At 39.5% G+C, this 17125-nt stretch overlaps 4 protein-coding genes across 5 annotated transcripts; all 4 read right to left on the reverse strand.

Annotated features, from left to right (window-relative positions):
- Window positions 1–67: 67 nt before the first annotated feature.
- On the reverse strand, window positions 68–2734 carry LOC126591160 (scarecrow-like protein 30). 2 transcript variants are annotated; one of them, XM_050256740.1, is made up of 2 exons: window positions 2517–2734; window positions 68–2379 (listed from the first exon to the last, which is right to left on the reverse strand). In XM_050256740.1, exon 2 carries the CDS (start codon window positions 2268–2270, stop codon window positions 252–254), a length of 2019 nt encoding a protein of 672 aa, XP_050112697.1. In that variant the 5' UTR covers window positions 2271–2379; window positions 2517–2734; the 3' UTR covers window positions 68–251. The 2 variants fall into 2 exon arrangements, with proteins under 2 accessions (XP_050112697.1, XP_050112696.1); XM_050256739.1 differs by having other exon boundaries at window positions 2490–2734.
- Window positions 2735–3457: 723 nt separating this feature from the next.
- Window positions 3458–5982, reverse strand: LOC126591161 (scarecrow-like protein 11). The gene has a single exon (XM_050256742.1). It carries the CDS (start codon window positions 5720–5722, stop codon window positions 3581–3583), a length of 2142 nt encoding a protein of 713 aa, XP_050112699.1. The 5' UTR covers window positions 5723–5982; the 3' UTR covers window positions 3458–3580.
- Window positions 5983–8616: 2634 nt separating this feature from the next.
- Window positions 8617–9146, reverse strand: LOC126590179 (MFP1 attachment factor 1-like). The gene is made up of 2 exons (XM_050255706.1): window positions 9101–9146; window positions 8617–8918 (listed from the first exon to the last, which is right to left on the reverse strand). Exons 1-2 carry the CDS (start codon window positions 9144–9146, stop codon window positions 8617–8619), a joined length of 348 nt encoding a protein of 115 aa, XP_050111663.1.
- Window positions 9147–9667: 521 nt separating this feature from the next.
- LOC126591162 (scarecrow-like protein 14) lies at window positions 9668–12623 on the reverse strand. The gene has a single exon (XM_050256743.1). It carries the CDS (start codon window positions 11948–11950, stop codon window positions 9872–9874), a length of 2079 nt encoding a protein of 692 aa, XP_050112700.1. The 5' UTR covers window positions 11951–12623; the 3' UTR covers window positions 9668–9871.
- Between the last annotated feature and the right edge of the window lie 4502 nt (window positions 12624–17125).

Consider the following 17125-nt stretch of genomic DNA (forward strand, 5'->3'; position numbering starts at 1 on the left):
CAAACTTATTTACCATGTGTGCTAGTATACCAATATTATAGCGTAACTAGTGCATTGAATATACACGTAGTAAATTATAGGAAATTGATATACAAATTATAGGAAATTGATATACAAATTATAGGCAATTGATAAGAAGTTTGATCAAGCTCCATAGGCAGAGATGGATAAGAGAAAATTTAGAGTGAAAAAGAAGCTATAAGATATAATTCAAAGAGAAAACAAATTTTGGGCACCACATTGTGAAACTCCTAAGCAGGTTTCAAAGCAGAAAGAGCCATGACAATTCTTCCTTTCCATCCCTGCAGCATCCAGTGGCCATCTTCATCGATTCGAAAATCGTTGTGATAGCGCATCAACTTCAGCATAGCTTTCACTTTCCTCATGAGCTCCTGGTCTAGCGGCACCTGCTTGAACCCTGCCCGCTGATACCTAACCTGCCAATGCTTGTATGTCTCCGGCCTTTCAACTCGTTCGATCCCCTCGCATGCTATAACATTCATTATGTCTCTACCATATACTGCTCCTTCAAACATCAGCCGGTGTTCATCTTCGCGAGGAATAGTGGCCTCAAACATATCAAACAGCGAAGAGTAATGGAAGAGTGCTTCTCTGAACCGCTTGACAAAGAAGGGCGAATTGTATGTCCCGTTGACAACTCCGTGAATGAAAAGATCTGGATTTATTTTCTTGATCAAGTTAAGGACAGTGTCTCTCGGACTGCTCATCACGACTGTTTCATCAGGTATGTGCCTTAATCGGCGCATACAGTTAACAACAGTCAGCTCATTCCTGTCAACTTTAAGATCCTCAAATCGGATAGTTTCCCATTTCTGAGCAATGACATTATACTCAAATGGGACAACGAATCTCTTAGCATATTTTTCTAAGCGACGCATTGTCTCTTCAACCCTTTCAGTAGGTCGAAAACCTGGTTGGGGGAGCTCAATTGCTGTGAAACGAAGATTAGGAGGTCCACCACATCTCTCCGAGAGGCGTTGGATAAGGCATGGCCATTGGAAACCATACGAAATACCAAAATCAATAATGTGAAGCCTCGTAGCATTTTCCGCCAGTTTCATAATTGTTCTATTGGCGAAGAAGTACATCATCTTCATGAAAGGGCATGAAGTAATATACACCTGGTGAGCTTTTAAGATTTCGGTAGCTGGTGTCTGCGGACTTAAAAGAGGAGAATATGAGGGGGTTCTGGAGCCAGCCAACCGCGCCTCTAGGGCGTTAGCAAAGTAATAAGCTAATCTCTCGGTTGCCTCACCATAGGGAGAAGAGTGCTTCCTTATCTTCTTGATTAGTTCACTCGCTGTTTGCTGGTCATAGCTTGCCACAGCTTGTGCGCATTGAGTCAGCATTGTGCACAAATCTACTACTTCCCTGTTCTTATTCTTTGTCTTCGAGCGTGCTGCCTTAGAAACTTTTGGTTGCTTGTTGCACTTCAACTTCCCACTTCCGTCAGTTTTGACAGACTGATCATCAGAACAAGACTCAAACGCACGCCTCGCATCCTTATAGAGCAAAACCTCATCAAACATTTCTTGTGGCTCGGGCCCATCAGCAGAAGCAGCCGACTGTTTGTTGCTTCTCCCTTCTTCTGTATAATCGCCATCCTCCCTCAGGTGATTTTTCTTTGACTTCAATCTATATGTTGAGTTGTAGGCATCCGATGAAGACTCAACCGGACAAGATTGGATATGAGAGATTTCTGAACCCGAAACCGAGTCTGTCCTAGCAGCAACACAGCCAATACTAATATGGCAACTCTCTTTGAAATCATCATCTGAGTTCTCAAAGCTTCGGTCCACCGGAAGAGGGGATTGACTGGACGAAGGGCCCTTCGGTTTAAGAACATCATAGAAAGATTTCTCGGCAGCTTGGAGGGCCAAGCAGTCCTGCAACATGCAGGGCTTACCCTCCAAATCTTCTTCCAAAAGAATATCGCTTATGTACTTGAGCACGGGATGATTGCAAACACTAATATCAAAAGTATCTCCATCTGAACCCGAGCTCGAAAACTCGGATTCACTTGGATGGTCTGAGTTGGGCGGAAGGAAAAGTGTATTGGTGGGTTCATGGTTCACTTGGAATCCATTTACAAGATTCTGGGACGAGCTCGAATCACTATGATTGTGGTCCAAGTTTGTTGGAAGAAAAATTGGATTGGTGGATTCATGATTTCCAAGATTTTGATTAGATCCCTGACCAACAGTGAATCTTTCCATGGGAACATAAAATCTTTCAAAAAGGGTATCCATAAAAACAATTAATTTAGCAGGAACTCGTCTGGTTTCTTAGATTTGAAGAACCTCAGCTGTGGTGTTGGAATTTTGGAAATGATGATCAGGAAGCTTTGGAAAGCAAGAACTGCAGCCAATTGAGAGAGAGAGAGAGAGAGAGAGAAAATATCAGCTAGCAGATTATGAACACAAATAAGATTAAACAAGAAAAAAAAAGAAGAGAATATCTAGACATACTGAAATTGGTTAAAACAGTGTGCTCACTTCTCTTCTCGTCCGAACGTTCAAATCCACTTCGCTGTAGTTGAGATTTGATTAGTTAGAATATCGCTCGAATGAAAATTAAAACCTGAAATTCTTCACTCTTTGTTCTGTATGTCTAAAATCAAAATGAATCAGAGCGTCAGTGGAGGGATATATAAACCTGTTCACAGTAATGAAACATTCATCTGGGGGAGGTCCTTCCTCCTAATATAGGACAAAATCAGCCGCCACCTTCTAAACAAAATGGGAAAAACCATATAGACATATATAGTGAAAAAGACCCTAAGCGTAAAGATGAACTGCACTTGGGCTAAAACAACAATATGTGTAAATCCGCGTGGGATTATTATTGTCTTAACTTTAAATATTCACCACGCTAATTTGTATTTTAATAGACGCTAACGGCTGACCATCTTTTTGATTAATTCATGGACGTTTGAAAATTAAAAAAGAACGTCTAGATATGCCTAGGCGCATATGCCTAAACCGTGACTCTCATTTAGACAGAAAATCGAGAACTTTCGTTTTGCATTTTATTTTTTCAATAAATTATAGGAGACTTGTTGAATACTTGAATAAATACTCATTATATGTTTGTTTTCCGTGTTTTCGATATGTTTTAATACTTTATAATCTACATGTCATTTTATTTGGCAATTTATGTATCCCAATACAATTATGTATTTTTTAAGTATAAATAGTTATTTATTTATATGTTAGGTAATAAATTTAATTAATTAAAAAAACCGCTAGGTCCTACCTAAACGCCTAGGCGCTAGCCCCTGCATAACGCCTGAGCAGCGCTTAGCGTATTTTAGAACCTTGTTTCGGCTGGAAACCACTTGCAATCGTGCTAACGTGTAAACAGCAATAGCAGCCTCCCTGCTGCTATTGACTAGTAACAGGTAAAAGTAAAAACATTTCCTTCAATTTAAACAAGATTTGAAAGGTAACATCCGTTTCTTCATTCAATATGTTGATTGAACCTAGTGAGTAAACGAGACGTACAGGAAATATTGAAGATACAAGAAAATACAGATTTTATGCATCACAAAGTGAAACTCCTACGCAGGCTTCAAAGCAGTAAGTGCTAAGACGATTCTTCCTTTCCATCCCTGCAGCATCCACTGGCCATCATCTTCAATTAGGAAATCACTATGATACCCCATCACCTTCGACATGGTCTTCACTTTCTTCAAGAGCGCTCGGTCTAACGGCAGCTGCTTGAACCCGATCCTCGCATACCTAGCCTGCCACTGCTTGTATGTCTCCGGCCTTTCAACTCTCTCCTGCCCCTCGCACGCTACAACATTTATTATGTCCCTCCCAAATATTGCTCTTTCAAACAACATTCTTTGTTCATCTTCGCGTGGAACAGTGGCCTCATACATATCAAAGAAAGTGTAGAAGTGGAAGAGCGCCTGTTTGAACCGTGTGACAAAGGCGGGCGCATTGTATGTTCCATTGACAACTCCGTGCATGAAAAGGTCTGGATTGATTCTCTTGATCAAATTTAAGACAGCATCTCTTGGATTGTTCGCCATCACTGTTTCATCAGGAATTTGCTTCAACCGGTGCATGCAGTTAACCACGGTCACCTCATTTCTGTCAATACGAAAATCCTCCAATCGAATGGTTTCCCATTTCTTAGCAATGACATTGTACTCAAATGGGACATTATACCTCTCACAGTATTTAGTTAAGCGACGCCCCGTCTCTTCAATTATCTCGGCAGGTCGAAGGCCTGGTTGGGGAACCTCAATTAATGTGATACAAAGTTTAGGAGGCCCGCCAGTTTTCTCTGAGAGACTTTGGATAAGGCAGGGCCATTGCAAACCATAAGAAATGCCGAAATCAATAATGTGAAGCCTTGTCGCCTTCTCTGCTGTTTTCATAATTGTTCTGTTGGCAAAGAAGTGCACCATCTTCTTGAAAGGGCATGCAGTAACATACACCTGGTAAGCCTTTAAGATTTCGGCTTCTGGTATGTGCATCATTATAAGAGGGCAATACGACGGGTTTCTGGCACCAGCCAACCGCGCCTCTAAGCCATCAGCGAAGTAATGAGCTAATCGCTGGGTTGAATCACCGTAGGGCGAAGTGTGCTGCCTTATCTGCTTGAGTAGTTCATTTGCAGCTTGTTGGTCATAGCTTGCCACAGCTTCTGCGCATTCAGTTAGCAGTTTGCACAGGTCTACTACCTTCCCGTTGCTGTTTTGTTTCTTTCCACATGATGCTTTTGATCCATTTGACTGCTTCTTATGCTGCAACATCCTATTTCCCTTGGATTGCGAAGGTTCATCATGAGAACAAGAGTCAGGTTCATGGTTCACGCTCTGTAGTTGTACCTTATCGTATATTTCTTGCAGATCAGAACGGTCACAAGCAGCAGCTGACTGCTTGTTTCTTCTTCCTTCTTCTGTGTCATAGCCATCCTCCCGCCGATGATTCTTCTTTCCCTTTGATCCATTTGTTGAGGTGTAGCCATTCTTTGATGCCAAATTCCCAATCAGTGTGCAAGGACCTGGAGGCCACTGATCAGAACCTGAAGGCACTAACTGGTCCCTCTTAGGGTCAATGATTTCACAACTTTTTTTTGGAACGAACTTGATTCCTTCCTCTACAGAAAACGAATCCGAAACGTTAAGGGTATCCGATATAGGCTCAAAGAGTGAAGACTGGACATGACAGAGTTGTGAAACATCCCAACCACAGCCGCTATTAGCAGAAATATAGCCATTACTGCTATAAAAACTGGCAATAGAGCCATCACTGCTATGAAAACCGACATCGGAATTCTCAAAGCTTTGGTACACAGAAAAAGTGGGTTGGTTGAGTAAAGGAGGGTTTTCCGAATTAAGGGCATCATGAAAAGATTTTTCAGCAATTTGGAGGGCCAAGGATTGCTGCAACTTGCAGGCCTTACCCTCCAAATCTTCCTCCAGAAGAATATCACTTATGTACTTGAGCACAGGTTGATTGCAATCACTGATGTCGATATTATCAGCATCCGAACCCGCGCTCAAAGAAGTTCTTGAAACACTAGGATGATCTAAGTTGGATGGAAGGGAATTTGGGTTGGTGGATTCATGATTCTCTTTGAACCCATCTGCAAGATTCTCATCAGAACAGACTGAATTCGAGCCATTGCCGAATTCAAATCCTTCAGTGGGGGCAGAAAATCTTTCAACATAAAGGGTATCCATGAAAACAAACTATCTAGCAGGATTAGCTCAAAATTCTTAATTTTCAAGGCTCAAAAGTGATGAAATTTGGAATTGATAAATAAAAAAAGGAATGAAAGAAGGAAAAACTAAGAAATATTGCAGAGTACCTGATTACTTGTGGAACAGTACACTGATCAGACAGATGCTATTTTTTATTTTAAAATAGAATCTGCGGAAACATCATCATACTGCATATTTTAATGAAACTTCTGGCAAGGTCTGAATTCAAAAGTTTGACAAAGTCAGTAGTCAAATTTTAATAAAATTGCAGTCCATATAGATTATAGAGTAAGGCTGCTTTAACTCCTGTCATGGTAGGTGGGTGGTCAAGAGTCAATTGGACCATAAACATAAAAATCAACTTTGCAGGGGCCAATCAACAAATTAGGTAAGTCCTTGCCTGTCAATCTATACCTTTCCTGGGTTCCCAACATAATTTTCTATTCAAAGTTTTTGCAAGGGTGAAAATTGACCGTGTCAATTATAAGGTATGAAAAGATTGAAATTTGATTACAACCAATACAAAACAAATAAATAAAAATAAGGGTACTAAAAGTAAAACCTAGAAAATTCTAATCAGTCATATTTTGCTTCTCCTATGATGTAAGATCCCACATCGACCAACAAAGAGAGGGTGATGTGCTTTATATGTACATGCTCCCCTTCCTATAGCACGAGGTCTTTTGGGAACTCACTGACTCTGGATCCAATAAGAACTCTGAAGTTAAGTGAGTTTGGACGAGAGCAGTCCTAGGATGGGTGACCCCCTCTGGGAAGTTCTCGTGCTGAAACCCAAAAACATAACCGTGAGGGAATGGTAAGCCCAGAGCGGACAATATCGTGCTATGGCGGAGTCGAGCTGGGATGTGACAATTTGGTATCAGAGCCACTCTGCCGTTCTGTGCGGGTGTGCCGAGGAGGACATTGGGCCCCTAAGGGGGGATGGATTGTGAGATTCCACATCACCTAGGGGAGAGGATCCTATATACCTTATATGTACATGCTCACTTCCCATTTGCAAGACGCGTTTTGGGAACTCACTGGTTCTGGATCCCATACGAACTCAGAAGTTAAGTGAGTTTGGGCGAGAGCAGTCTTATGATAGGTGACCCCCCTGGGAAGTTCTTGTGCCGAAACCCAGAAACAAAACCAGGGGGTCACCTATCCTAGGACCGCTCTCGTCCAAACTCAACTTCGGAGTTCTTATGGGATTAGAACCAGTTCTTCTAAAAAAAAAAATGGGATCAGAACCAGTGAATTCCTAAAACGCGTCTTATAAGACTCATGTTGAGTTGTCAATTATTATGAATCGAATTACTTGAAAGACAAATAACTTGATCTTCAAGATATTTGGCTTTTAATGTGATTCAATATTGGTTGGCAAGAATCATGGAACCAAGATATATTTAGTTGACTAATTGAAACCCAAATTAAGTAAGACATATTGTACATGCCTTGGTGGGACAATATTAAGAATAAATGGTGATTTGGTGTATTCCTCTAATTACTATAATAGGCGGAATTAGGGGAACCCTAATCACTATATTAAGGGTGTCCCTGCTTTCACAAAACATACGTTCCATTCCGAGCAAACCCTATTATTGCTGGAACACTTCCGCTTGTTGAAAGTAGAAGACTCATTTGTCATCTGCAAGAGCCATGTCTTCCGTATTCCAAAGATAAGTAAATTGTAATTGATTTATTGTAATTTTGGTTTATCAAATTTGTGATCCTAATGTCTTGTTGTTGTTCTTATGATTTCAGAAATATCTTACACGTCTTGCAAGAGCCACTCTGCCGTTCGGTGCGGGTGTGTCGAGGAGGACATTGGGCCCCTAAGGGGGGTGGATTGTGAGATCCCACATCGCCCTCTATGCCTTATATGTACATGCTCACCTCTTATTTGCAAGATGCGTTTTGGGAACTCACTGGCTCCGGATCCTATAAGAACTTCTTAGTTAAGTGAGTTTGGGTGAGAGCAATCCTATGATAGGTGACCCCCTAGGAAGTTCTCGTGCCGAAACCCAAAAACAAAACCGTGAGAGAATGGTAAGCCCATAACGGACAATATCGTTCTATGGCGGAGTCGAGCTAGGATGTGACATATGACAGATTGACCATATGAATTCACCAACAACTAGTATAACAATTTTTAGGTTTTTTTTTTCTGTTTAAGTTGCAGTTTTCTTCATTGCTGCCATAGATTTTGGCTTTTTTAATCATTGATTATCAAGCTTTATAGAAGTTTGACACTTTGATTGCAGAGTTCTTTTTCTTTCTGAAGTAATAATTTGTATTTGATTTAGGGGTGGGCACGGGTTAGGCTGGGCCCAAATTTGAAGGGACCAGACCGGACACAATGCAAAGGAGAGAGCCGGGCCGAGTCGGAGATTACATTTTCTTATTTAGGAATCAGACCTTACCTGGCTCGGTTGATACGGACCGGTTCAGGCCGGGTCCATGGGTCATTGGTTTTTTTTCTTTTTTTTTTTGAAATAAATAAAAAAACTGGAATTTGCACAGATTGTACAGATTCACCAGTGTAGTAGATTATGCAATAGGAAACCTAGATAATGCAAGAGGAAAGATTTTGAAAAATTTCCAATTCCAAATGCACCCACTTCCTTATAAAATCTTGAGCATAAACATCTCTGAACAAAGCAGATCAAGACTCAGTAGATCAATACTCACATTAGAAACCCAGATAATATAATCCACAGAAAATTGAAGCGCATAGCGAAATTAACAAAGTTTAAATATTTAGCAAGTCATTAGGTATATAGGCATCACAAGAAATCCATGATAAATACGAACAAATCTCGATATGAAAGCCCTAATATGAAGCTAAGAGTGACCTAACACACATGGAGAGATCAGTACTCTTCAGCCTTAGCATCCTCACTGGCGGCAGCAGCGATAGATTCCACCGCAGAGCTCACAGTTTCAGACTCCGTATCGCCGTTTTGAGCAGCGGAAGCAATGACGTTCTTGGACTTGATGGTGTCGAGCATGCGCTTGCTGATCTCCTTGGAGTAAACCTGCAGGATCTGAATCTCGTTCTCCTCGATGAGGGGAGGGGACAACGCACTCGAGACGGCGAATGAGAGGTGACAAATAGAGAAGATGAGTGGCTGGGTTCTGTAAGTCTGGGTCCTTGGGATGTCAAATTGAGACGCTGAGAGAGAGGTGAGAGATAGGTGACAAATCGAGAAGATGGTGGTCGCCTGGGCCGTCGTGCTGTCGGGGTGGTGAAGGGAAGAGGACGACGCACTGGAGACGGCGAGAGAGACTCGATCGACAAAGTGAGAGTGACAGTTGAATTCGATAGGTTTGAGGATGAGCAAACCTAAAACCAACAATTCAGATTGGATGGAGAGATAATCTCTTCAATCTCATCGTCCATTCTAACTACAAACGGGCCGGTCCGGGTACCCACGGTTCCTATACTTCAGGAATCGGCCTGAACCAAAAATTTCAAAGGCCCGCCCCGTTTCTGTTTTTACAAAATAGGAACCGGTCCGTACCTGCTCCGACCTACGGTTCTTGTACCCGTTTGCCCACCCCTAATTTGATTCACTGTTTTTAGGCGTTCCACATTTGGCGCTATGATTAGATTGGATTGGATAACACTGTAGATTCAAGAGTCCAAGTTGAAGGCAAAAGAGAGATTAGTTCTAAAAAGAGCATATCCCCAAATCCAATCCTACCAATTTGTGGGAATTGAAAGGAATGAATTTCCTTAGTGACTAATCTACCGAATTCCCTCAACTTAGACAAAATGGAAAAGTACACCTGTATTTCTTACTTCAATGTACCTTAGGTGTGGTGAGTTATCCAATCCAATCCAATCCAATCCAATTGTAAACACCAAAAATGTACTAAGAATCTCAAGTCATAAGAAGAGTTGAGCATTTAACAACCATATGTTGGCAAAAGAGTGCATTTATCAAGAACTGGTTCAAAATATTACATATCCAAGATCAAGCTCCCATAGGCAGCAATGAATAAATGAAAAATAAACAATAAACTCATAAAACCAAGAACAAAGCAGTATGCACACCTTTGTCCCTGGATGGAATATTACACAAAAAATTCAACAACGAAGAGAATAAAGATTGTAATAGTTGCCTAGGCCGGCACCCAAATTGAAAGAGCCAAGACAGTTCTTCCTCTCCATGACTGCAACATCCAGTTCCCATCTTCATCAATCCTAAAATCATCATGATAAGACTTCAACATTCTCTTCACTCGCTTCAAAAGAGCTTGGTCTAGCGGGAGCTGCTTAAACCCAGCCCTCACGTTCCGAACCTGCCACTGCTTGTATGTCTCAGGCCTTTCAACTCTTTCCAGTCCCTCACAAGCTACGACATTCACTATGTCTCTACCGTAAATTGCTTTTTCAAACAACCGACACATTTCATCTTCGCGGGGAACAGTGGCCTCAAAGATATCAAATAATGCAGAGTAGTGGTAGAGTGCCTCTCTGAACCGTGTGGCAAAGAAGGGTGCATTGTATGTCCCATTGACAACCCCATGAATGAAAACGTCTGGATTAATTTTCTTGATCAACTTTAGCACAATATCTCTTGGATTGCTCGCCATCACCGTCTCATCAGGTATATGCTTTAAACGGTACATACAATTGACCACAGTCAGCTCACTTCTGTCAATTTTAAGATCCTCAAATTTGATTGTCTCCCATTTCTGAGCAATGACATTGCACTCAAATATAACATTAAATCTCTCAGCATATTTTTTCAACCGACGCGCGGTCTCTTCAACTCTTTCTGTAGGTCGAAAACCTGGTTGGGGAAGCTCAATTGCTGTGATACGAAGCTTAGGAGGTCCACCAGTTCTCTCCGAGATATGTTGGATAAAGGAGGGCCATTGGAAACCATACGAAATACCAAAATCAATAATGTGAAGCCTTGTCGCGTCTTCAGAGAGTTTCATAATCGTTCTGTTGGCCACGCAATTTGACATGGGCTTGAAAGGGGATGAAGAAATAAATACCTGATAAGCTTTAAATATTTCAGCAGTTGATGTTTGTGTACCAACAAGAAAAGAGTATGTTGGGGTTGTGGCGCCAGCCAAGCGTGCCTCTAGGCCATCAGCAAAGTAATGAGCTAATCTCTGGTTTGCATCACCGCAGGGGGAAGAGTGGTGCCGTATCTTCTGGAGTAGTTCACTTGCAGTTCGTTGGTCATAGTTTGCCACAGCTTGTGCACATTGGGTTAGCAATGTTCTCAAATCAACTATTTTCGTGTTGTTATTCTGTTTCTTTGAACGCGTTGTTTTAGCCCCTTTTGACTGCTTGTTACCCAGAAGATGATGCCCATGACAGAGCAACACTTCATCAAACATTTCTTGCGGCGGCTCAGAGTCATCAGCAAAAGCAACTGGCAGCTTGCTGCTCCTCCCTTCTTCTGGATAATCAACATCCTCCCTTTGATGATTCTTTTTTCCCTTCAATATATTTGTTGAGTTGTACCCATCATTCTCCGGCCTCCTCACCAGTGTGCGAGTCCCCGGAGGCCACAGATCAGGACCTGGATGCATCAAGTGGTGCCTCTCCTGGTTAAAAGTTCCAAAACTTCCATTTGGGAGGAACTTGCTTGCTTCCCCTACACCTCCGAAATGCTCAGAACTTTGCGGCTCAGAAAGCAAATCCGAAACCAAAAGGTTATCCGATTGAGACTCAACAAGAGAAGATTGGAAATGGGAGGTTTCTGAAGAATCAAAACCCCATTCTGTCTTAGCAGCAATAGAGGAGCCATCACCGCTATGAAAACTCGGGGTGGAATCATCATCCGAATTCTCAAGGCTAAGGGACAAAGGGGGTTGGTTTGGCGAAGGGGGACCCTTCGGATTAAGGACATCAAAGAAAGACTTCTCAGCAGCTTGGAGGGCCAAACAGTCCTGCATCATGCAAGGTTTACCCTCCAAATCTTCTTCCAGAAGAATATCGCTTATGTACTTGAGCATCGGATGATTGAAATCATTAGGGTCAATAGAATCTCCATCTGAACCAGCGCTCGAATAAGGGCTTGAATCACTAGAATTATGATCCAAGTTTGTTGGAGGGAAAATTGAATTGGTGGATTCATGATTCACTTTGAACCCATTTACAAGATTTTGATGAGGATAGACTGACCCAAAATTGAATCTTTCCATGGAAACATCATATCTTTCAAGAAGGGTATCCATAAAGTTTCAACTTTTCAACAATCCCAAGTCAGATTTTTCAAATTTTCAAGAAACCCAACTGGGATGTGAGATTTTGGAACTGATTCTATGGAGAATTGAAAGTGAAATGAAAAATGGAATCTCGGTTATGAAGAACTCGACCCAATTGGGCAATTGAGAAAATACCCAGAAACAGATAGCAAGATTCAGACTTTGCACAAACCAGCGAACAGGTTATGAACAGGAAAATAAATTGAATTGAACACACAATAATCGAATAAATAAAAGCGGCTGAAACTTCTGGAATAACTAAGAAAAGATAGCAGAGTATCTTACACCCGTGAAAACTCGTAAGGAGATCAGATACATTGACTGGACTCTGGAACTCTGTGTGTGTACATACATATATATACAGAGAAGAATATGCGTGCCTTATTTAAGAAAAAATAGGAGCTGGAGACCGACGAACCTTCTGGGAAGGGGGTTAAAGAGCAGGACAAGTCAGCCACCCCTTTTAAAAATAATGCACAGAAGAATATACACAAAAGATGATAACATGTAGCCAATCAGATTTGGACATTAGGGTTTTAGCGAGAGAGAGATAGAAGGATGTGGATCACAACTGCAAACCGACAAAGTTCCTCAAATCCTTATGTGGTTTTAGGTTTAATTCCGGACTCTGGTAAATAACATGATGGTGATCAGGATAGACTGAAATGTGAGTTTTCTTAACTTTTGAAATGATGGACTGTCATAGCAAAACTGCTTGATGGTTCCTTTTATAAAAAAGGAAAGAAAAAAAGTCCATTCGTGATGGTCAAGTTACAATTTTCTTGCGTTCCCATTGTACGTAGTTGTTTGTTCAAACTTAAAAAACTAACATAGTCAATCTCGGTGTCACTAACGATGTGTAGTCATACTTTTCATTTTTTTGGGAGTGATATTCACACACACATCTTATCTTTAATACATCGTTATTACTTTTTAATAATTGATATTCTTCAATTCACAATCTTCAATTCATTTGATCTAAATAAAAGTAAGAAATTGAAATAGACATGTGAGAAGTAAAAATAAGTGTATGGATAATACTAGGCTTTTTTTATTAGCACCCCACTTATTGTTGAATACACACCACATTCAAATTTGATATTAAATGACATATACATTATACTATGCAATGCCAATTTTGACCTTATTAGGTTTTTAAAAAATAATAAAAAATTTCTTAATAAACCCCAAATCACTTTTAGCGTATTATTTATCCACTTTTTTTGTCTTCCCAACAAATGCAAGGAAAATGATGAAACCACGAGATTAGAATTTGAATGGAGTGCGAAGAAATTAACGATATTTCCTTATGTATGTTGTCTCACGGCATAACCCCAATTTAAAGAAATGATAATAGTAATAAAATGGCTAAACACAATCTCTGTTCTACAATTCAACACCAGTAAATAAATATGTTTTTTTCTTTTCATCCATCTGAAAATGCCAGCTACATTTTTTCCAATCTGGGCAAAGTTCTAGTGCCATTCACATTACAAGAGACCCTCTGATTGTTCTCCTTTCCTTGCTGCTTTTACCCTCGAATTTTTGTCATTAAACCTCAACGTATTACCTCGTCTGCCACCTTCAACAAAGTCTTAGCAGCCTCATCTTCCTCCAATCTTGATTGTGACTGAGTCCTATAAGATGCGAAGAATGTGGGGTGTATAAAAAATGTGGGGTGTATATAGAAAATGTAAGGTGTATGTTGAGAATGGGGGTGGGAGGGTAATATGGGGAAGTAAATGGGATGTATTAAGATAAATTTTAATTGAAAAAGTAAATGTATGGTGTATTAAGTATGTGAAGTTTATTCAATAATATATGGGGTATAAATATAATAAGCCTAATTCTATCCTTTTTTTCTAGTGTATGACGAGTTTGATAATTAATTATCATTAATATGTTGTGTGGTAGAACGCAAACCTACTAGAGTATAAATATATCGTTGCATAAAACAAAAGATTGATTACCTTGGTGCACAAGACATCCTAAGCTATTCAAGTCAATGTCCTCTAATCACGCCATGGGTAGCTTGGGTGATGCACTCCAATAGCCATTTGTTTAAAGGATCAAAATTGAATGGGGGAAAATTGAGGTTTTAATTAGGAGGGCCAGTTAGGGTTCATGTCACTGGAGATTAAGAGGTGGGGAATGTATAGGGCAAAGACAATGGGGTGGGGAAGTGGTACACGGGATGACAGTGGCGCGTCCGAGAGTATGAACTTTGTGATATTTTGATTTTTCTCTATTTTAGTTCTAAAATAATTTATTTGTAAAAAAAAAATTCAGGCACTTATGGAGCTTCATGATTGGTTGATGCAACTAAGGAAAATGACACTTGTACACTTAACGTTTGACAGAAAAATGGGAGAAAATTTTATTTGGACCATGAATGTTAACCGACTTCACCACATGATTATGATTTGTTATACAATCAAAAATTAGAATGGTAGTTTTATTGTTGACATTATATGTGCTTGAAATTGTAAAGATTGTTATATTGATGATTATTCAAGCGTGCTATTTTGGCTAACGACGTATATTCAACTTTAGTTGATAAACGAAAAATAATGGATTATAATATGTGAAAAACAATAATAAATAGTCACTAACAATCTAGTACACAATACGTTCATCAGTATTAATGAGACACAAGTCACACAACGGTTGAAATCTAAGAAGCTATGATAACTACTTAATCCCTACTGATGCTTATCTCCTAAATTAAACTATATATTAGGTATTAAAAATAAAACATCACATGTAATTTGCATCTTTTGACTTTCTTTTGTTTTTATAAGATACACCGACGAATATTCTTCCACGCGTGCATGCGACAAATACAATTCCATTTGACTAATACTACGTACGTAAACATTTTGGCCTTAAATTATTGATTGGTTTGGTTAATTATGACTGGGTTTTGGTTAACTATTATTGTCATTTGTCAAAGTGAAAGATCACCATCATATATGTATCTGAATATACACGTGGGTGACTGGGTTGTATTTGAAAACTTCGGTTCTAACCAATGTTTAACCAATGTTTATAATACTAATAGTGGTGGAAATATCGATATGCAAACTTGTGCATATATCGATGGATATACCGATATCGTTTGTCATCAATAGAAATGAAGAAATTTTCTCAATTCATAAAATTTAAATTTAAACTTTAGGGAATGTCAAACATTGATTTAGACGAAATATAAAAGTTTCTTCGATATTTAACCAATATGTTGGAAATATCGACGAAATCTATCAATTTTAGCTGAAATTTAAGAGTTTCTCTGATATGGGGTGAAGTCTAAACTCCACCCCTCCGCCCTTTCTTTCCGTATCTTTTTATGATTTTTCCAATATGAATTCCAAATGAATCTGTCGTTGACTAAATAATCAATATTACTGAAATTAGACTTGTCGCTAATTTTTCAAAAGCAAACCATGATTTTCACAGAAAAAGAAGGCTTTCCTATCCCGAGAATACATCTCTTTTTATTTTCTCACACATCACGGGCTCCGTCATCAGGCGTTGTGAGTGAAAAGAAGAGAATGAGATACATCCCCAGATATTTTAGGACAGTACCCAACTTTCTTGTACTGTGCAAGAGGATGACCATTACAATTCTCAAAGGGCAATAGCACAAATTTCTTAACTTCTACGGAGAAGTATGACCTTAGAATTCCAAATGGATAAAGACAAAAGCGGAAGCAGCTCCCTAATCATAATTAAAATAGGATGGTGCTATCCAAACACTCGTTTTACCTTCTATACATTTTTTTTAATTTTGGATTGTGGGATCAAATAAATTAAAGAAGATTAAATGATTGGAGGTAAATATATGAGTGTGTGAATAACACATCCATATCAAAATCAAAGTTTTAAAAATTTATCAATTAAGTATAGGAGTAATCTAATGTATAATTATAAACAAAAGCAAAAAACTGTATATATGATGGTGTTTGGACAGTGACTGGCGGCTTCCAGTAGTCAAAAGTGACCAACATAAAATAGAACTATAAATAAATTAATTAAAACATTATGTTACTTCAACTCCAACAGCAACAACAAAAATATTCGATACGTTGAAGAATTGTCTTATAATGGGCCTACATTCATCCAAAAGTGTGAAGGTTCCCCTCCAGTTCCAAAAGTGTTTCTTTCTCAGCAAGGAAATAGAATACCAAAGAATGAGTGTTCCTTTCTCAGCTGGTTTCAAATTGTTTGAGCAATACTATAGTTCATTTACACTTCTAGGATCATTTGTAGAGGTGGGATTCCCACTTCAACACGGTCTCTCGTGTGTGGAGTATATAAGTCTATCTAATGGGGACAAAACTTATTGAGTGACGTAGCAGTACGTGGATTGTTGATGGATAGCCCAACCTCTATAATAAAATGTGATCATCCAACCTAAAATTAACTAACAATAAATTTAAAATCATGTAAACTATTACTCAAGCGTTTAATTCCAAAGTATAGATTCACACTCTCTCAACAATAAGGCTTAGACTTACATTTCTCTCCATACAAGCCAATTACCACTATCATGGTATTATTTCTCACCATTAGCTTGCTAGTCTTAAATCAGAAACTTATAACAGGATTATTTGGCACCGTTATCCGACTCTCGAGAGCCAGACTTACAACAGGATTGCTTTCTCAAAAATCAAAGAGGCACCGCTCTTCAAATCTCGAAAGCCAGACTCCCAACAAGATTGCTTTCTCAAAAATCGAAGAGGCATCGTTCTCCAAATCTTGAGAGCCAGGTCCCCGACAGGATTGCTTGTTCGAAAACCGAAGAGGCACCACTCTCCAAACTTCGAGAGTTAGATTTCCTTGGATAAAGCTTATCTGCAATCTTCACACGCAACATCAGCTTTCCATATACCACAGACCACTTTTTCAAAGTGCTCTGACAAAGTTAAAACACGTGAATCTTGCAGCTCCCACTACATTGCTATAACTGAGAAGGGTAAAGGAACAATGTTACTACTCGCTGTTGGGACAATTCCTATATATGTCGACCTTCATCCTCCACAGCCAGACAAACCTGCAAATAAAAAAAAATGCTCAACTTTTCTTCGGCACTCTTAGCAGAGTCTCTCGAAATACTCAGCTTATTTTCCCCCCGATAATACCTCT

This window comes from Malus sylvestris, chromosome 11 (assembly GCF_916048215.2).
Source record: "Malus sylvestris chromosome 11, drMalSylv7.2, whole genome shotgun sequence".
NCBI classification, from domain to species: domain Eukaryota; kingdom Viridiplantae; phylum Streptophyta; class Magnoliopsida; order Rosales; family Rosaceae; genus Malus; species Malus sylvestris.

Coding starts and splice junctions, on each gene's coding strand:
- LOC126591160 (XM_050256740.1), bottom strand. CDS start 2,270: ATGGATACCCTTTTTGAAAGATTTTATGTTCCCATGGAAAGATTCACT.
- LOC126591161 (XM_050256742.1), bottom strand. CDS start 5,722: ATGGATACCCTTTATGTTGAAAGATTTTCTGCCCCCACTGAAGGATTT.
- LOC126590179 (XM_050255706.1), bottom strand. CDS start 9,146: ATGGACGATGAGATTGAAGAGATTATCTCTCCATCCAATCTGAATT. Junction 8,919..9,100: donor CTCTCCATCCAATCTGAATT/GTTGGTTTTAGG, acceptor CCTCTCTCTCAG/CGTCTCAATTTGACATCCCA.
- LOC126591162 (XM_050256743.1), bottom strand. CDS start 11,950: ATGGATACCCTTCTTGAAAGATATGATGTTTCCATGGAAAGATTCAAT.